The sequence below is a fragment of the Dromaius novaehollandiae genome, chromosome 1 (genome assembly GCF_036370855.1).
Source record: "Dromaius novaehollandiae isolate bDroNov1 chromosome 1, bDroNov1.hap1, whole genome shotgun sequence".
Lineage (NCBI taxonomy): Eukaryota > Metazoa > Chordata > Aves > Casuariiformes > Dromaiidae > Dromaius > Dromaius novaehollandiae.
In genome coordinates, this window is record NC_088098.1 from 126,643,404 (window position 1) to 126,664,889 (window position 21,486).

The 21,486-nt window shown below is 40.8% G+C and overlaps 1 protein-coding gene across 3 annotated transcripts in view; it reads right to left on the minus strand.

Moving 5' to 3' along the window:
* Positions 1-7,627, minus strand: part of PRRG1 (proline rich and Gla domain 1) — a 38,837-nt gene extending 31,210 nt beyond the window's left edge. For all 3 annotated transcript variants that reach the window (XM_064497753.1, XM_064497749.1, XM_064497759.1), the window contains exon 1: positions 7,426-7,627. In XM_064497753.1, coding sequence (XP_064353823.1) covers positions 7,426-7,586 — 161 coding nt within the window. In that variant the 5' untranslated portion in view covers positions 7,587-7,627. The remainder of the gene's footprint in view (positions 1-7,425) is intronic.
* Between the last annotated feature and the right edge of the window lie 13,859 nt (positions 7,628-21,486).

Here is a 21,486-nt window from a genome sequence, read left to right on the forward strand (position 1 = left end):
GAAAACGGGAGGAGGGAAAAAGGAGGGAAAAAGGAGAAAGGGATAACATGAGGAAAGGGAAGGAAAAAAGGAGGAAAAGGCAGGAAGGGAAAAAGGAGGGGGAAAAAGGAGGAAAGAGGAAAAAAGGAGGAAAAAGGAGGAAAAGGAGGAAAAAGGAGGAAAAAGGAGGAAAGGAAAAAGGAGGAAAGAGGAAAAAGGAGGGAAAAAGGGGGAAAAGAGGAAAAGGAGGAAAAGGAGGAAAAGGAGGAAAAAGGAGGAAAAAGGAGGAAAAGGAGGAAAAAGGAGGAAAAAGAGGAAAAAGGGGAAAAAGGAGGAAAAAGGAGGAAAAAGGAGGAAAAAGGAGGAAAAGGAGGAAAAAGGAGGAAAAAGGAGAAAAAGGAGGAAAAGAGGAAAAAGGAGGAAAAAGGAGGAAAAAGGAGGAGAAAAAGGAGGAAAAAGGAGGAAAAAGGAGGGAAAAAGGAGGAAAAGGAGGAAAAAGGAGGAAAAAGGAGGGAAAAAGGAGGAAAAAGGAGGAAAAAGGAGGAAAAAGGAGGAAAAAGGGAAAGGAAAAAGGAGGAAAAAGGAGGAAAAAGGAGGAAAAAGAGGAAAAAGGAGGAAAAAGGAGGAAAAAGGAGGAAAAGGAGGAAAAAGGAGAAAAGGAGGAAAAAGGAGGAAAAAGGAGGAAAAAGGAGGAAAAAGGAGGAAAAAGGAGGAAAAAGGAGGAAAAAGGAGGAAAAAGGAGGAAAAAGGAGGAAAAAGGAGGAAAAAGGAGGAAAAAGGAGGAAAAGGAGGAAAAAGGAGGAAAAAGGAGGAAAAGGAGGAAAAAGGAGGAAAAAGGAGGAAAAAGGAGGAAAAGAGTAATAGGAGGTTAAGTGGAAAAAGGAGAAAAGGAGGAAAAGGAGGAAAAAGGAGGAAAAAGGAGGAAAAAGGGAAAAGGAAAAAGGAGGAAAAAGGAGGAAAAAGGAGGAAAAAGGAGGAAAAAGGAGGAAAAGGAGGAAAAAGGAGGAAAAAGGAGGAAAAAGGAGGAAAAAGGAGGAAAAGGAGGAAAAAGGAGGAAAAAGGAGGAAAAGGAGGAAAAAGGAGGAAAAAGGAGGAAAAAGGAGAAAAAGGAGGAAAAAGGAGGAAAAAGGAGGAAAAAGGAGGAAAAAGGAGGAAAAAGGAGGAAAAGAGGAAAAAGGAGGAAAAAGGAGGAAAAAGGAGGAAAAAGGAGGAAAAAGGAGGAAAAAGGAGGAAAAAGGAGGAAAAAGAGGAAAAAGGAGGAAAAAGGAGGAAAAAGGAGAAAAAGGAGGAGGAAAAAAGGAGGAAAAAGGAGGAAAAAGGAGAAAAAGGAGGAAAAAGGAGGGAAAAAGGAGGAAAAAGGAGGAAAAAGGAGAAAAGGAGGAAAAAGGAGGAAAAAGAGGAAAAAGGAGGAAAAAGGAGGAAAAAGGAAGGAAAAAGGAGGAAAAAGGAGGAAAAGGAGGAAAAAAGGAGAAAAGAGGAAAAGGAGGAAAAAGGAGGAAAAAGAGAGGAGAAAAGGAGGAAAAAGGGAGAAAAAGGAGGAGTTTGACTGGTTTTGTTTTTAGACAGATCAGCTCCCTGGTTCACTTGACCGCACAGTATTAGGCGTGCTAATGCCAACATAATGAAGATGGTCAGAATGCAAACCAGGCAAGGAAGGTGGGGAAGAGTAAGAACTCTGTTTTCAGCAGCAGCATGTGTTTGCATCAGTTAAGTTGCTTGCAAAGTCACACTCTCAGTTCTCCAGACTAAGCCATGCCTTTATTTTGTTGCTGCCCACAGCTCTGATAAGCAGCAGTAGCAAACAGAAAACAGCACAGTGAGTCCATTTCATTTCTGATACTCAGTACTGCTGAGCAGCACTAAAACAAAATGTCAAGGACTGTGCTAATTTCAGCTGCTGCAGTGGAAAGTCTAATAACCAAAAGAGAGGCAGCAGACTTTGCTAGTAATTCTGCTGCTGAGACCTCTTTCAACCCTTCCCCGTAGCCATGAGAATGAGGAACAGGAAAAGAAAGATGGACAATAAGTTGCTCCCAGTATTAGCAAACAGTTTGGAGAGCTAAATGACAGTTGAAAAATACACAAAAGGTCAGTAAATAGCACACTGATAAATCTGGAGCTACAGACAGGTGCAAAAGTTTAACATGTCTGATGATGTCATTATTTCTGATTCTTCCTGGTACCATTTCAACAAACTGCTTCACACCAGTGAGCTAACAAATTCTGGTTCTTTCAGCCAAAAAAGAACCATTCTTCCGTGTTAAGTAGTCAACATTTAAAAATATGGCTAATTTTAATAGATACTACACAAGAGGCAGTTAAATTAGAGAGGGGGATTAATGGAGTAATTACCGTAAGATGCATCTTGAAACTGGTCCATGAAATTCATTGTTATACTACAGGAAAACAAGGAGCTCAGCAAAACAGGAATATCCAGAATTATATCAATAGGGTTTAACATGTTAATGTAACCACAACAAAAAAATTCCAGCCTGAACTAGCGTTCTGAAAAAAAATAAAGAATTCTGGTTTCAAGCAACAAACCAATTACAAAGTTCTCTATGAAAGGCTATGCCAAGACTACCTTTCACATACTTTTTCCCTAATTTGTAGTATCACTTACTCTGATCACTGTTGGAGAAATAATACTGTCACAAAATGACCACTATGATGCTGAAAAGTTGAAAGTAAGTTTCATGGGTGATCTTAAAACATGAGATAACTTTCATAAGCTGTTTCAGAAGCAACATGAGAAGGTTGATTCAAATACTTCAAGAGAAACACTTCACTGAGGGGGTAGAGTGGTCACAGCACTATGCGAATATCTAAGATTCGGGCAATTTCAAGCTTCAAAGATGACAGTCAGAGGACATCCTCTCTCCCTCTCATGCAAGAATTGTTCTTACTCTGAAAATAGGAAACATTTCTTGTGCTACTATACTGTGTAGGAGTCTTATCCCTAGATACTATCTCCATTATGTTGAACTGTGCAAAGATGTTTCTCGTCTGATTTTTACAAGCTGATTTTTCAACTGATGCATAGCTCACATCCAAAGTTAAAGATCTTTTACATAGTGATAATCTATGCTTAAATAGCCCGAAATATTTATACAATAACTTTCAACAAATGTTTCCTCAGTAAAATCAAAAACATGGTGTGATTTTAAGTGGTTAGTATGCAGTTCCTTCAATCCACAGTCTCAAGATAGGCTTTGCTTTTGAAATGTGCTTATTTTAATAATGGTATTTAGCAACCTTACTGAAAGCACAAATCCTCTGATAATCAGTACCATCAACAGATGTTGGAAACAACGAGAGAAAGGGCTAAGCATATTTTGGACCTCACAAGCGTATATCAAATTTTACTTAACGAGAGCCAGCAAACAGAACAAAGGTAAACAAGGAAAAGGCTGCGTATTGTCAGATTAGATTTTAAAAGGTCAAACAGTTACCGACATCTAAACTTGACCGAAAATAGCTGGCAGGAGGAGAACAGATATTAGACATTAGGCCATTTAATCCACTTCCTTGCCAGTTCTGTATTGTTCTCTACTGCACATTTGCAAGTATTTTTGCTTATAAAGTGAGAGGGGAGAGGGAGTAAGGGATGGGGGAAGAGAAAGTGAGTATTCTGGAAATATAGTTGGTTGGAATTCAAGAAATAGTAAGTCGGCATAAAAAGCAGTTCAAGACAGAGCTGAGAACATGAAACCAAAAACTCTCAAAAGACCTTATCTGTTGAGCAAATGGAAAGATATTAAAGAAATAAGATTAGCAGGATCAATGAAAAGGGCAATGGAGTGACAAAATGTTTTTGTTTTTTCCAGCACTCACACTGGGGGTAAGTGGTACTAACTGCATGTCATGTCACATCATATCCCCCACAACCAGCTGTTTATAAGAGCTGGGTAAAGAAAACAATCCAGGGCCAGTAGTAAGTCATAATTTTTTTAAACCTGATTAATTCTGTGACCATCTCACCAGCTGGGTATGGAAAGAGTAACTATCACAAGTGAGGGAGGTCACAGAAGTGGGAAGGACAAAAGGGGAGAAAAGAGGGTCACAGGAGAAAGGAAACACACAGGGGGAAGAAAAAAAAACGCATAGCAAACAAGAAAGGTTCACAAAAGCACAGTCTAAAACAAGTGAATACTGTCCTGAAGCATAATCTATCCCTGCTTTTGCCACAGAGTTCCTTCATGACGCTAAATAAATCTCTTAAGAATATAGTTTCAGTGTGCACTACTACATGTCTTTTATTTGAGGGGTGCATTCCTCAAAATCTGAGTACTTGACTTGCAAAACCAGCACAGGCTTATGCTAGTAATTCAAGTTATTTGGCCCTGTATTTTGAATGTAAGTAAGAATATGGAACTCAGTACCCTGAAAAAAGAAAAAAAAAGTCAGAATCTATGTGTACCAGATTTGGTCTCTACAGTTTTACCTTTCATGCTTCCTGTGGAGCACATGGATGATATTTCTTTGTCTCAGGAGACTTTTGTTAATATGAATTGACATTTGTCAAGTACTGAGTTATTAGAGTGATAAGCACAACAGATGAACACACAAGGAAATTAATAATTCCATATTCAAAGCAGAATTTGAATGTAGATTTGAATAATGTTCAGGAAATAAGTCCTGGGGTTCCACAGCTCAAGGAACGAGTATAAAGCCAAAATACTTCATTTCTTTAGTAACTTGAGGATAACAGGAATTTTAGGGAAAAAACAACACATTATTTACTATAAAAATGTAGTCCAACCTAGATGTACAAGGATGGTGAATTAAGGTTAGGTAAAAAGCCTTAATCCTATTCTTTTTCATTTGCAACTGCTTCTGGAAATGACAATATTAGTACAGTTACTGTAACTACAGTAACTATTTTATTAAAAGTGACACCATCAATCTCAAACCACCAGAGCTGGTTATCTTAATTTCACCATGCAATGCTTTGCCATTTGAGCTCATGCGTTATCTTGCAGCATTAGTTAGCTGTAATCCTCTATATGAACTTGCAGGAGAAAGGGATAATCCACATTTTGCCTGAGGATTTCCACATATTTGTTAATTCCAAGAGAATGGGGATACGCAGGAATCCCAGGCTCTATCCTAATCTGTTTCAGAGTAAACTTTTCTTGACTAGACATACGTTGAAGTGAGATGACTGAACAGACAAGTACAGAAGTCTATCTCATTACTGTTCCCATACTTCATTCTCAAATAGAAGCCCCCTCTTCTCTGAATTCTAATATCACTCTCCTGTCCCAGTAAGAATTTCTCTCAAAGACTCACCTTTACTGGGTATGTCTACTCAGACTGCTAGTCACCTCTCAAGCACAACCACTTCATCAGTGGCACTCTCCATTCAACACCAGACCCTAAATGCCCAACATCACAGTTGCACAATCCTTTTAAACTGGTATGTGTATACATATATATATTTATACAAAAGAAGTACTTTATACATAAATAAAGCCTTCCCCTGCCCTATTACACATCTTTCCTTATGCCAGCATAAGCATTCCTGTGGCAGTACAGGGAACCAGACCAGAGAACTAACTAGGTTAACTGGAAAAAAAAAAGAGATAAAAAGGTTAGTGTGAACTTGAGGACAGTACTCCAATTTACTTCATTCTACAGTTGTACCAACAACGATGGCAGCATAAGGGATAGGATGGTACAGAAAGTGGAGCAATGAGGGTGCAGAAGGAGCAAGGCTATTTTTCAGTGATGGTGCCAAATAAAAGTAACAATAAATCTAAGGCACTGATTTTGATCTAGAACTCTAGCTCCTGCATAAATATTCCCACCCTCAGACTTACCTACAACAATAGACACGTAAGAACCTCAAGTTTTCATTTGCTTTTAGTCTCTTCCCCTTAACTCCCTAGTTCGTTTCTCCTAGGTTTTGTTCCCAATAAACCTAGCAAGTGCTAGCTCTTCCATCCCTCGCTCAATGCAGCAGCCAATCCCAGCTCTGATTGTGATGACATTATACCCCCCCCACACACACTCTTGTTTCCTGTGAACATGAATAGATTGCTGTCTTGCCCATGTTAGACCTAGGAGAGGTCCATCAGAGCCCTGGAGACTCTTAGCTTCAGTGTACACACCCAAACTCAGCAGCTTAAAGTTTCAGCTGCAGTGACAAACCCAGCTATTGCATGCCTAGTACAGATGGAGTCTTTGGGTGATTCTGCTAAAACTTCCTTTCACTTTTAGCAGGAATATGAAAAGTGTAAGTGGTTAGAGCTTTTTGGTTTTGGGTGGTGGATTTTGTTTATTTGTTTCTTAACTCCACTGGAAATAATAGCTCTCTTATTTGGAGACAACCATCAATCTCCTGCAAACAAGTCCACTGATTTTTTTTATTTGTTAAATACAGCCAAAACATTTTCTCCCCCGGTTTAACTGGAAATAGCAGAAATCCCTTGAGAGAAGTTTTCCCTGCAACTCCACAAGGCTCAGCAGACATTTCATCCTGGCAGCGACGGCTTCTGATGACTCTCACTCCGATTTAATCCTCTCTCATCACTCGCAGTCTCCATCACACAGCCACCAATTACACCTTTACCTCCCAGACAACCAGCTTGCAACAGTGAGGCTGGTGAGGAGCCCCAGACCCCAAACTTACGCGATAAAAATGTCACTTGCCCTTCCCCTCCCCATCACAACACACCCACGAACAAGACAGCATCAGATGTCCGGCGGAGGAGGTCGATGAAAGGGCCCTTTCTCCCTGCCCGGGGAGCCCAGGGCTGGCACAGCGGGGGCAGCCGAGCCCCCTCGCGCAGCGCCGCCCCGCCAACGGCCCCGCCGCCTCCTCCCCAGCCCCCGCGCACCCTCCCGGCGAGGCAGCGGCACAGGAGCCCGCGGCACCTCGCGGCGCAGCCCAGCGGGGACTTCGCAAAGTTACTTCACAGGAAATTCCCACCCCCGCGGGGGATGGGAGGGCGGAAAACGGCGTCGGCAGCATCCCCCACCCCCCTTCCCGCCGATACTCCCCCGCCTCAGGCGCACCCGGCCCCCTCTCTCGCCCTACGCACGTTAAGGGCAGTGCGAAGTGTCGCGGTGACCCGCACGGACCGCCAGCACTCCCCTCCCCAAACTCCGAGGGGCTCCTTCCCCCTCCCGCAAACCACCCCCTCGGACACAGCCTCGGGGCCCCCACCCCACGTAGAGATAGCGCTCGCGCGGATATCTATGGGCACCTCTATAACTACGTGACGGGGCAGCGCCCGCCCGCCCGGCACCTCCCACAGCCCGGCTGCCGCTCCGCACCCGGAGCGCCTCGTGCCCCACGGCCCCTCCAGCCCAGCCCGCTCACTACTGCCACCGCTCTCTCGGCTGCGCTGCGCCCCTCCGCCCAGCGCGGCCGCCCGAGGGACGGGGCAGCAGCGCCCGCGGCGGGGCGCTCCGCCGCCGCCCGCGCTGCTCCGCACTCACCGCTCCTGCCCGAGGCACGGAGACGCCGGCAGACGGTGTCTGAGCGGCGGAAGAGGCCGAGAGCTGCCGGCCCCACGCGGCCGCCGCCCCGCTGGCTGCCCTGAACTCTCCGCGTGCCGCGGCTCGCCGGCGCTGGGCAGGCAGGCGACGGCGCCGCGCATGCGCCGCGGGCGCCTCCCCGCCGCGGCCGCTAGGGGCCGTGCGGGGGGAAGGGGGCGTCTCCGGGGCTGGGGCGAGCGGCGGCAGCGCCCTCGCGGCTGTGGCGGCTCGCCGTGCCGGGCGGGGGGCTTCTTCTGCCGCCCCTCGGCGGGCCCTGCTGCCCCTCAGCCCCGTGGCTGCCTGCCGCTCCGTCCCTTTTCCGAGTTACCCCCGGGGTCCGCTGCCCCGGGGCCGGGGAGCTCCCTCCTCCTCCGCGAGGAGGCGGCGGGAAGGTAATTCCTGCCGTTGGGGGCAACGGCCGCCCTAGCGTTCCAGAGGCCTCAGGTCCGGGCTGGAGGGCGACGTGGCTTTCCCTCTGAAGCCCCCCAGCTGAAAGGCCACCCGCGGCTGCGGCGTCTCCTCTCATAAAAGTCGTCCTCTCTTTATATATATACATACATACATACATACATACATACATATATATTTTTATATACATATGCAGCATTTTTTCATGGTAAGGGAGTAACTTTTTTCCTCTCTGTAGTTGTGCCCTTTTAATGAAAAGCTAAGATGACACAAAAAATAATGCCTTTTTTCTCGCGCCCCCCCCCCCCCCCCTTAATATCTCCTTACAGCTGAATGCATCAGACAGGATATTCCCAAACTGAGCAAAGGTGGAGGCTAAGCACTTGACGGATGAGGTGTAACACTGAAAATGGGTTCTGGGCCAGCAGCAAATCGGATCTTTTTTAACGCTATGCTTTATACACACTAGGTTTGATTTCCTGAAGATTTAGGCTTTTTGGTACATTCAGATCTCTCTCCTCTAGTAAATATGTTTCAGGAGATAGAACCTTAAAACCTTAATGTTACACATAAAAATTAGGGATATTTTTGTGTTGCCCCAAATTGGCGCTAACTTGAATTTTCAGTCCTTAAACTGAAAATTATGGGTATGTTAGCTTAAGGTTTTCCGTTGTGACTAGTACCTTCATTTTTTGCTTGTGTAATTTTTAATGGATGTGTACTGAAAGAGAATAAGGCTGCTCAAAAATTGATAGTGGATTAATAACCCTTACCTGACTTCTTCAAATATGCTGTTGTCAGTGGTGCAGTGGCATGATTGTAAATGATTTGGGAATCATTCACAAAAATAAGAGCTTGCTTGCCAGAAGAAAGATTGAGATCTAAATGGTATGGGAGCCTAAAATACCATTTATTCCATCAAAAGAGAAGTGAAGCACTCTGTCAAAAGGTAGCATGTTCTGAAGTTTACATTACTGCTACCTTCATATTTAAGGCTCTATGGCTTCAATTTTTAGTGGATTACTATAGTGTATACTAGTACTTTTTACCTTAAATTCTAAGTTAACAGATAACTGACAATCAGCAGAAAAAAAATGAAGTAATAGTACAATTGCATAGACATTTGCAGAACAGAAAGATCAGACACAGAATTTGCAATAGTACAAACATGTCTCAGCTTCTTTAATGGACCTAGACCTAAAATTAAATTAGTATTTTCATATATATGTATAGGGTGTGTGTGTGTGTGTGTGTATATATATATATATATATATATATATATATGTATAGTCACTTTCTAATAAACATTGAGACCATTAGGATTTAAACAGAAGAAATTACATTAATATGCCTGACAAGGTTTTGACAGATTTATCTAGGAAAAGAGATTCAAGTCCCTTGAATCAGTAAGAGATAAATCTTCAGAAGAATGGTTCAACTAAACAGAAAACTTAACATTGTTTCCATAATAAGATTTTTGTTTGTTTGCTTGCTTTGAATTTTCAAAGCATGGATTTTTATGAACTCAAAACTGCAGGTCCAAAAGTCAAAGTTGAGATGAGGAAAGGGGCTTTGAAAATTATAAAATAAAGTTGTGTTATGTGCTCCATAATAAAATACCCTTAGCAATGTAATACATAGAGTTGAAATGCTGAGGAGGCAGAGAGAGACATATTATACAAGCAAAGACTGTGCATAGAGAAGAAAGAATGTCCTCGATCGATTCCATGTTTCATTTTGTATTACATTTGTCACAATATGGAGTATATTTAATGAACATGGGTTCTTACATGCTTATGACAGTTTTTTACCTTTTCCACATGGAAAAGTTGTTGTAAACCAAGTTGATCTCTTGAGAATTATCACCTCTCTTGAGAATTATCACCTTTGTAAGTGACATATACTTTCAACCATCTGCAAAGGCAAGGGAGGTTGTTCCTGAGTCATTTCTAAATTGCAGCAGTCCCTGGATGGCTTCAGTCCTGGAAGAATGTAAAATTGTTGTGAAGTTACTTTAAGTCACTTCAGTTGCCCCTTGTCTGCAGCAAAAGTACTAGAATAAGGATAAGACAACAGCAACAAGTTAAGGAGTACACAAGTAGCATGACAAAAGGCATATGATTTTCCAGTGCTGAGAGTCATCTGTTTCTAGGGATGTTTAAGTTTTGCCAATAACAATTCAAAACAGAAGGTGAAAAGATGAATTTTTATATGCTGCTTTGACAGTCTTTTAGCTCAGCTTGTCCTTTACCAAAGTAAAATTTCCTTTTTTCCATCCAGTAACAATAGCATCAGTGAGAAAAGCACTATGTTGCTTATGTTGATTATACTTTTTAGGACCAGAAAAGCATCTTCAGTGCTCTGAAGAAGGTAATCAGGGAAGACTCAAATCTATGTAGAATAAAAGATATATTTTAAGTTATGGGATTGTAATTGATTTTGCAATACAGATAATTATATAATCCATTTAAACTTTACCTTTTGGTCTGAATCATCAGAACCTCTATTTTGCATTATAGGCACATAATTCACTGATCTAATCATTTATTTATTTTCAAAAATGAAACTGTATAGTGTAATTCAATATACAGATAGTTACTAGGTTCAAACACAATAAAAATAAAAAGAGCGCATTTTATGACTCAGCTGCAACTTTTAAATAATATTTTATTAAATGACTTATGGAAATGGTATGAATTTCAGAAAGTGTCTATGTCTTAGGCTAGAATATTCTACAGAATAAAATAGCCTCAAGTTTTTACTAAAATGGTGCCAGTAGAAATTTCCATGGTATGAATAAAAAATAATAGCAAGCTCCAATAGATTGCCTGAGAGTTAGATGCTTTCCTTCTCCCTTCCAGTCCCACTGCCTTGAGATCTTGGACTGCAGCAGCATTCCTCTCAGCTGCTTAGGGATACATTAGTCCCTCTTTAAAGCCCATTAAAGTGGCCTCTTGCTTATCTAGAGGGTTGGTCTGGAATGCTAGGACTGATGAGAAGTGCTCCCAAGGAGCCAAGTGTGTTGCCTTGTAATGACCCCAAACCCTGCTGGATGCCTCTGTTCAGAGTTGCTACTGCAGTGAAGCTCTACCTGTTAAAGTCTTCGCATCAGCTTCACCAAACAGTTGCTTGATGCATTAGGTGAATTTACATCACATTAATGAATTATACATTATTGGGCTATTTTCCCTTCCCTGACACTGACTGGAATATTGGTGAATTCAGGTCATAATGTGATTTGGAGAGAATCATTTTGCATCTGTGAAGATATTCACTTGAATCACTGTAGGTCACAGAAGTGTGCTATTAATCAAAGCCAAATATTATAAAGTAATTGCATATTTTACTGCTGTTCTATAACCTGCAGAAAGGAGAGCAGGTTGCATGCAAGCCTATACCATTGCTTTTATAGTGCCTATTTTATTTTTATTTGTGGCTTCCATCCATGTGATCTATGAAAGTGCCATAATTATCTTTTATAATTTTATCTTTTATATTTTTTTCTGTGGTGTTGGGAAAAAAATGAAGAAAGGGAAAAATATCAGGACAAACTGAATGCTTTGACTGTTTTGCAGTTCTTCCTTACACATAAGCAACCACAAAACCCTCAAAATTGTATGACATGAATCTACAAGTTATTTAAGACAGTTTTAAACTTTGGAACTGAAGATTATGTGCCTAAATTCCTACTGAGGCACCAAAATAAGCAACTTTGTATTCAGGAATTCTGAGTAGCTTTCTTGCTGGAATAGAAAATAAGGATATTCAGACTAATATCCCGGAAGAAAAACAAATAACTGATAGAATAATCCCGTTCTAAAACATAATCTGTCAGCTGTTAGGAAAATTCCAGTTCTCATGATTATTTGTGAAAATCAACCATTTTGGATTCACACTGCTAGACTCTGCCCTATGAGTCTGGATTATATTTACCAACTGTCAAGCATTAGAAAGGAGGAACAGGAAGTAGGTGAATGACTTTTTCATTTTATAACACCATACAAAGCTTTTAAAAATCCATTTGATATAAAAAACGAATAAGCAACTGTGTATAACAAGTCTGTTGTAGCAATTTCAGCATTCCTGAAACATCACAAGCAACTCAGATTTCTTTTCTGTGGTTTATAGTGTCTTTTCAGAGCATCTCAACAAAATAGCACTTTGCAATGGATTTTTTTCGTAAAGTTTGTTATACTGTTTGTAATATATATTTGATACCCATATATAGAGATAAGATGCATACAAAAAAGGCAAGTATCCCAAGTGTAAAGTCCAACATAAATTTAAATGAGTAGGAATTGACTTGTTTAGCACTTTTTTGCTTCATGCTGTCAGAATTCCACTGACGCAATGTTATAAAATGCAGTACTACATGCATTCTGGTTGTTAACAAAATCGTAAGGAGAACTGTATATATTCCTCACAGTCTTCCAAGTACATAAAGTCTTGAATTTGCAACCTAACAGTGACAAAATCATCTACTCAATGGTTGTACCATAATTCTGTTAAAACAGAGACCTGGTTCGAAGACCTTTTTTTCTTTGGACAGGAGAGTAAGTCTTTTGGAAGGCGTGGTTGCTGCAGCTGATGGTTGCGCTGCCATTCAGAGGGACTTTGACAGGCTGGAGAAATGGACCAACAGGAGTCTCATGAAATTCAACGAAGAAAAATGCCAAGTCCTGCACCTGGGGGGGAATAATTCCATGCACCAGTACAGGCTGGGGGCTGACCTGCTGGAAAGCAGCTCTGCAGAGAAGGACCTGGAGTCCAGGTGGACATCAAGTTGACCATAGGCCAGCAATGCACCCTTGAGGCAAAGAAGGCCAGTGGCATCCTGGGGTACGTTAGGAAGTGCGTTGCCAGCAGGTCAAGGGAAGTAATCCTTACCTCTCCTCAGCTCTGGTGAGGCCACATCTAGAGTTCTGGCTCCAGTTCTGGGCTCCCCAATACAAGGGAGACATGGAGCTGCTGGAGTGAGTCCAATGAAGGGCCACAAAGATGATTAAGGGACTAGAGCATCTCTCATATGAAGAGAGGCTGAGAGAGTTGGGACTATTCAGCTTGGAGAAGAGAAGGCTCAAGGGGGGATTTTAGCAATATGCATAAATATCTGGTGGGAGGGTGTCAAGAGGATGGGGCTAGACTCTTCTCAGTGGTGCCCAGTGACAGTGCAAGAGGCAATGGGCACAAACTGAAACACAGGAAATTGCATTTATACATAAGAAGAAACATTTTACTGTGAAAGTGACTGAGTTTACTGTGAAGGTAATTGAACATTGCTCCAGGTTGCCCAGAGAGGTTGTGGAGTCTTCCTGCTTGGAGATATTCAAAACCTGACTGGGCACAGCCCTGAGCGACCTGCTCTCGCTTGACCCTGCTCTGAGCAGGGCATTGGAGTAGTCAACTCCCAGAGGTCCCTGCCAACCTCAACCACTCTGTGATTCTGTCTCTAGACCAGCTCCTTGTAGATGAGTTTTGCAGGGTTAAGGACTGTAAGCATGGTTCTACCTGAAACATAGAAGGACTGGTTCAGGTCTTGTGTTTTGAATGTTATTGTACATATTTTGAGTAAAAGAGACGAGACAGATATGAAGAACAAAGTAAATGCAGAACAGATCTAGGTGCAGTACTAGGGTGCAGGCCTGATTTACAGTATCAGGCTGCAGTGGGCTCGCTGCTGCTGGCAAGGCCTGGGAGGCGGAGCAGTGGGCACAGCAGGGCCATTGGGGAAGGGCCCCCTCCCGGGCCCATCCCACAGCACCCAGAGGTGGCTAGCAGAGCTGGGCCAGGGAGGGCGACTGGGGCCTGCCGCAGCCCAGCCTGACAGGCACAGCTGCAGGGATGGGGCGGCTCTGAGGCCAAGCCAGGGGCCCCGGTGGAGGGGGCAGTGGCGGGACGCAAGGCTGGCACTGGCGTACCGCTGGCGTGGCTGGGGCAGGGCCCAAGGGCAAGGCCTGGGGCCCTGGCACCGCTCTCCAGTCCGGGGCGGAGGTCCCCACAAAGCTCCCATAGCTCCTGCTCCCTGCAGCTGGGCCTGGCCACATGGCGCTGTCTCAGAGCCGGCCCTTAGAAAGGGCTGTGGAGTCCTAGGGCACCTGGGGCCTGACATATAAATGTGCCCACACTGAACTCACTGTCCAGTTTAAACTAGTAATTGTTTCACAGCTATCTGTGAATAGCCTAACTGAATGGTTGAAGAGGAGAAATGAGATGGATTTTAGTAAGTCAGAAGAAATGTGACTGTTACTGTTGCGAGAGACAGGAAGAAGTGCTAACTCTTTGTGCCAGTGAATCAGCGGGTTAGTGAATAAGAGGCTTTCACTTCGATGTACCCAAGTCTGCGTGAAATCACAACATTTGAGCTTCTGTATAAGCGTCAGTGATGTAATCATTTGCCTTTGGCTCTGGAGGCTTATCCTTCTTGGCATTACAATGAGCTAGGGAGTTGCATGGATTCATTCATAGTTTATTTTTAAATGTCTTAACTATTGTTTCTGGATATCCAAGGAAATTGTAGAATGGTGCTAGAGCATTATTACTGTTTGGATAATGCTAACCTGTTTCTACATAGCTAACAGTCATATTAGGAAATAGTTGAGTTGTGGTCAGGAGCAGGAGCAAAAGTAGATTTAAAATTCAAATTAATTTTTGGTAAAGACACACACTTTTCTCACCTTACTTTAACTTGGTAATATCCATCAACACTGAGAAAGGTCATGCTCTTATTTTTATATGTCATACCCATGTTGAAGCTAAATCCAATGGTGAGGGCTACAAGTGGTTCTGAAAGGCATTCCACAGTTTGCAGCTCCATGGCTGATGGGAGAGCTAGTAAGAAATTAGCTTACCTAAATCAGGAGCTCTGAAAGACAAGAAAGAGGTATGCAGAAACTGTAAACGAGGTCAGGTAAGTATAGATGAGTATGAAAGACTAGTATGAGCATGGAGGAATCTGATCAGAAAGGTTATGGACAGTGATATGCAGAGAGCAAGCAACATAAAGAATAACAAGAAATCATTTTATAAACATGTTAATGATTAAAGGAACACCTAGGAATGGTCTTTCTACTACTTAATGAAGAGTTAAAGCAAGAGATATGTGGAGAGTTGTTATAAATGTCTTACTGTCAAAAAAACTTCTGGTGGATTTGCCCAGAGCCCAGTTCCATTCAGTAAGTGATGAAAAGGAAAATATGCCTACTACATTTTTAGATAATATGTGGAGAAATTGCAAGTATGCTTGAGGACAGGATAAGAATGAACAATAATCTTGATAAACTGAAAAATATAGGGTGAGATGGCACAGAAACAAATGAAAAATACTATACTTAGGCAGGAATAATCACCTGCACAAACATGGCATGGCATTATATAATGGTTCTTCAGAGGAGGATCTGGGGAGGGGTGAGGGATATTGAATGTGTGACTAAAGTGAAATTCATATTGGGACTTAAAAACACTACAGTGTGAAGGACATAACAAATCGCTTTTGTGTTCTTCTCATCACTGTTAAGGACTCTGCTGGAGTATTGTGTTCAGTTTCTCAAGAAAGATGTAGGCCAGTTGGAGATAGGTTAGAGAAGATCTGTGAAAACGAGCAGAGATCTAAAAAGGATGGCTTACCAGGAAAGACTGAAAGAGCTGGGGCTGCTTAGTCTGCAGAGGAAAAAACTGAAGGGAGAATGATGGCAGTCATGAAATAAATAGAGGTTCTTGCAAAAAAGGGAGTGATCTATTCTCCAGGTGCTTGGTGGACAGAAACAGCAGCAAAAGAGATATTGGGAAATTCTTTCTGTTGGTAAGCTTAACAAAACAGCAGCATTCATTGCACGGACAGGTTGTAAATTCTCCATCACGGATACTTTTTAAGAATAGGATAGACAGACAGCATCAGGAATGACAGCATTGTTGACCCTGAATTGGGGCAAGAGGATTAGGATTACTAGATGATCTTTTGAAGTCTTATCAGGTTCTTTGAAGTTTCTACCAATAAACCTCAAAGCTCTTTTTGAAAGAAGGATTGTATCTAAATAATACTTTATGATTCAAGAATTCCAAATATTCACACTCCACAAAAATTTTAAGAATATTTACAACTTTAAAACCGGCTAGGTTACTGTAGCCTGGCAATCTCCAGTAACCCAACCAACAAGTCTACCAACAGCCTGAGATCCGAATTGCCAAACAATACAATCTAACTCTTGTTCTTATTGAAAGAACACTAATAGCGTTATTTTAAGCTTGATATTTGGCTGTGAACTGCTGGTGTAAGTTCCTTACATAGATCAGGATCTTAGTTTTCCTGATGAGGAAATTTTGGTTCCACAAGTATTCATCCTATATGTCATCCTATATGTACCACTTCCTGCCTGCAGGTCTGGCCAGATTTGAGGGTTTGCATAAAGCAGTCTGCAATAAAAGGCAACATTAAGGGCCCTACACTGTGCTGATCTTTTCAAGTTTGAATTTAGGAGCAAGTCATCACTAATGCCTATTCTGCAAACAAAAAATTGTCTCTGAGATATACAGCATGATTTGGCAACAGCTTGTGTAAGCATATACAAAAGAAACATTACTTTCTTAAAAAAAAGTGGCTATAGGCATCCTTTAATGAAAAATGGGATTTATACATAACAACACAACAAGAAAACAGCACATTAGCTGAGATATGTACATCATCTTTCTCAAATGTTTCCAGATACTTACTTTCCTCTGCTAGGAAGAAAAAGAAAAGCTGATAGTTCACGCTGAAATAATTATTATTCAGATCTATAGTTGTAATACATTTTTTTGATTGATAATCCAGCAAACAGTAGGATTTCAGCTGTTTATGACAACAGATACATACATGCTTGGGAGAGCCTGGAGAGTCCTTAGTGTTTTAGCTTCCTCTTGGTCTTTATTTGGCATCTAGAATTTTCTTAATTGTAAGAATCTTTCCATTTAAATCTTATTTGGTCTCTATTTTATTAAACAGAATTCTGACCTAGATGTGATTGGCAAGATTAAATTCTTTGTCTGTTGACTGTTTGTGAAGAACTTGTGTATCAGAAAAATGTCTTATGAAAGAAGGTGACATTTTTTTCTGATATGTCTGCTCTCCTGTTAGAAGGGAAGGTTTACAGATTATTTGAAGACAGCCTAATCACTCTTTAATGCCATTGCATCTTGCGTTAAGCGAGGTCTTAAGAGAAGCTTTGTGAAAAAACTGTTACAGGGATATATGATAAAGCTATGTAATATTGCACATCTTCAGCTGTTAAGTTATGTAGAATCCTGATTGATTAGATTGCTAGTTAAATTTATGAACAGTTCCTAAAAGCACTTAGACTTCACTGCATTCTACAGTAGGGGCTTTCTGCTTGTTGGCTTTAAGTTTCCCTGACAAGAAAGGACTTTCTGGATCTAGATGATTTCCATTTGCAGTCTCCAAGAGGAACAACTACATTTTCCCAGCCCTTTGTTGTTACATATCATTCCCTTTGCTCAACTGTGGTGGTTTATTGTACACGCTTTTCTTATCTGTTGCAATGCCAAGTTAAACAAGTGTATATAAACATTCAGTGGCAGTATTGTGCCAACCCATTTTATTTTGCTTTGCAATCATCTAGCAGTATACACATTGTCCGTTGTTATGTTTCAGCTGTGAAGTGACCATTTCAAACTCAGGGATAGTAAAGTATCAAACTTTTCTAACAGAAAGCGAGGTATAGTTCAAATGTGTTAGCAAAGGCATTTTATCTAGCATATCAGAAAAACCACCCCATTTGTACTACCCCAAGGAAAAATGTCAGAAAAGTTTGTATTGTCATAGAAGCCAGTTATTGTATCTAGTCTTAGAAGCTAAGGAGACAGAAGAAAGGGCTTTAGGAGGAAGAGAGTTTAAAAAAGTGACTCAGGCAAACTAAGGGGATCAAAATTATATTTTTCTTCCTGATAGTTATGATTTTACTGAATTCATGATACGAAAAAGATTACATATTTGTCCTACAGTATAATTTTTACTAACACAACACTCTGAGTATGTCCTTGAAATCAGATTTAAAATGGTGAATGATCAATACAATGTTACTCATTTATTAGGAGCTTTCAGTTTTAGGATTTGTTAGAGAGTCTGATTCAGGCCAAGTAAACAGGCATTTGCATGCTTCCAAAGTTGCAGTTATATTGCATTATGTCACCAACAATGCAACATATTGGGACAAATTCAGGTTTGGTTGGAAAACAAATAGTTTTGTATTGCTATCTGAGTTAGTGTCTTTTGAAACTCCATTAAACAAACAGATGATAGTGTAAAAAAATTCTATTTCCTGATTTCATATTCAGTGTTCATGTTAAAAATAGCTCCTATTAGTGTTTCATATTATTGCTTTCCTTTAAATAATCATGCATATGCTGATCATTAAATAAAAGATTCTGAAGTATGCAAATAGGAGGTAATTTATTTTGCAGCTGAATATCGATTCAAAGTCAATGTATTTGCTTCTTTCCAAATATGAGAAATTCATGAGAACTTTTGTATTAACTGTTTAAAATAATATAAAACATCTTTGATTTATTCTGGGAACGCTATGAATTTATAGCATAGTTGCTTTCAGCTAATGATTTCAGTTTAAGTCATGCAAATAATTAGCTCCGAAAACTTGTTAAAAGGCCAATATCAGGTTAAAATTTATATTATTCAAAAGAAAAATTGTATTTGTGTTACAGATGGCTTTTAAAATTATTGCAATGGAAGATGTTAAAATTATTAATTCTCTTCAATTATTTATCCTTGTGTTCATTTTGTGCCACACAACAAAAATAAATGAACTGATCTGTTTCTTCTCAACTTGTCTTTTGGCTTTCTATAAAACCCACAGAAAGCTGTTGTTTTTAATTGAATTTATATATGCTTTACAAAAAATGCTAATCTCTTGTATTGGTCTTAAGTGTGCAAATATTTGTTCTTACAAAGTTTATGACTTATATTTTGGCTCAGAATTTGTCTCACAGTGTTCCTTAAGATCTGTAGATTAAGAGCACTTTGGAAAACATCTATCTAATAATATCGATTGACCAATGTTTTCAGACTTCGAGACTTAAAAATTAAGATGTGGTTCCATGGGCAGCTGAGCTGATCGAATTACTTGCTGTGACTGAAAGGAGGAGAGGTTACTTCCCTCTTCTTCCAGTTTCCCCTCTCCTCCCTGACTTTTTCCTTACCTCAGCCTCCTTTCTCCCTCTTTCTTCCTTCCACCCTTCCCCACTTCTGACCATCTGGTCCATCCTCCCCATTCCCCTACCTTATTCCAGCTCTGATGCTCATCAGGACCTCACCCATAATGGCAGCAGCGAGTTTTTACCTCCTCAGCTCATGGAAAAGACCTCTGAGGTTCAATGGTGTGGGCAAATTTATGAGACAGACAAACAACAGAGGTTTCAGAAGTGTTGTAGCACAATAGTCACCCATCATAATTATTTTAATGTTAAGGTTAGAGATCCTACTGACAGGAAGTCAGTATATTCAGATCCCTGAATATTTCTGAGTTCTTCAAAAGTAAAGTTGTGGTTTCCCGCCCTGCATAATATAGAGAAAATCAAAAGGAACAGGCTGGCTGCATCCCTGTTTTGTCACTTACAGTTACAGTATGGCAATTTTGAAGAAAGTAATGATGCCAATCTATGTCTAGCACTGACTAATGAATTTTTTTCAGCTCAAGCATTTTTATACTCCATTGGCCTTTACTTGCTGCAAAACAAAGACAGTGTATTCAGTACAAAATTTAATAAATGGGGAAGAACAGTTACAAGGGTTTCTTCTCTTTGTTATAATGCACTTGGCAACTCAGGACAGGACAAACTTGATTGAAACAAGAAACTGCTAATGTGTTTGCCAAGATGCTATCCCCAGCATGTCTCTGATGAGGCTCAGAGACTGTGATTGGGGCATAGTATTATGTTTATTCCACACCCAATGAAGTTCATTCTTAGCAGTATTAATGATAAATTAAAATGCAAAATTAAGATTTTTTTCTACAAAAAAACACAGTAAGAAACAAACACAGCAACATTTGGTTCAAAGTGACATCTAGCAGTTTTCTGTCCAAGATGACTTTCAGATATTTTTATTCTTCTATGATTTTAAAAACCAGATCAATATATTTTTTCTTTTAAACTGTTGGCCTAAGCAGCAACCATTGCTAAGCAGCAATACGTTCAGCCTTGCTTGATTTTGGACAGTACATATGTAGATAACCCTGAAAACACGTAATGAGAGTCAGCAGCCTCTCTTGCTGTGCAACAAATATGAGTGAGTGACATCCTAATGTGATAGATAGCCCCACCTGCTTTTTAAACTGAAGAGTTTGTTCAAACATTTATTTTTATGTCTCATTTCCTGTAATACGTGAAAAGGAAGGTGATCTTAAGGTTAGCGCTTTATAGCTCCAAACTGGCAACTCAAAATGCAGGCGGAATAAAGAAGAAACTCAAGCAGACAGTAACACAGAGGACTACTGTACTGAATTCCTTGAGCTATTTTCATTCATAGGCACATGCTTAACCTAGAAGTGATCCTCTTGCATGTGTTTTTTAGCTTGATGAGCCTTTCTCATGCTCTGCCTTTACATTGTATAGAATGCAGCCATATAGGCCAGCAGCTGGGGAGATCATGAGGTCTGGGGTCAGTTACTGAATAGTCTGAGCTATCAGAGAAACCCATACTGTGTGTATATTTATTCTACTAGTGGACTCCAATCCTTATTAGCTGAATGGGAGGAACAGGAACATACTATCTGTGCTGTTTATGTTTGTGCGAGTGCTGTGGGTGTTTATGTGGGTGCTGGTAAAGGCACTGCTGTCTGTCCATATTGATCCGTGTCACAAGCCACATGAGCATGCATTGTGTAGTGTGTGTGCATGTGTGCGTTTATGCCTGTCAGGAATGTGTGCTCAGCTTTGCTACTAACTGGAGCTGGGGCTAGGGACAGAGAACTGCAACCACCTTCCACCTATCAGGCTAGGAGAGGACTCTTGAGCCCTATAGCCCACCAGATTTCTCAAACTAACAAAAAACATTGCTCTAATCAACTACTATGCATCCTGCTATTTTTCTTTGCTTTTTCTTGATGAGAAAACACATTTGTGTAGCAGACTTCAGTTTGGCCTCATAAAAGGTCTGTTTCCTACTGGTCTCTTGCAAATATTCTGTTGTGGAGCAAATGCCTTTTGGATGATTTCATCCAGCTTGTAGCACTCTTCCTTTTCAAGGTTCCACTGAGAAGCAGGCAACGGTCTAAATAAAAACACATAATCTGTTTGCATCACTGAAGCCTGCTTTTTGAGTTTGTCAATTAAATATCTAAAGAGTAATTACCTGATTAGCAAAATAAAGTATTTTTAAAGTAGGAAACCAAGTCCAGAATTTTCCGAAAGAAATACTTACAAATAATCATTCCTCATGTAAAAAAGAATGGGATAAACTTCAAAGGTAATGTATTATGTTTTAAAATATCCTAAGAGGTTTGTTTGCCTTATGGTTTCCAAGCATTTAGGTTCTGATATTTAATCTTCTACAAGGGTTAGAATCTGTCCACCCCCCTCTCCTTTTTTGATTGGAAACTATGATTCTCA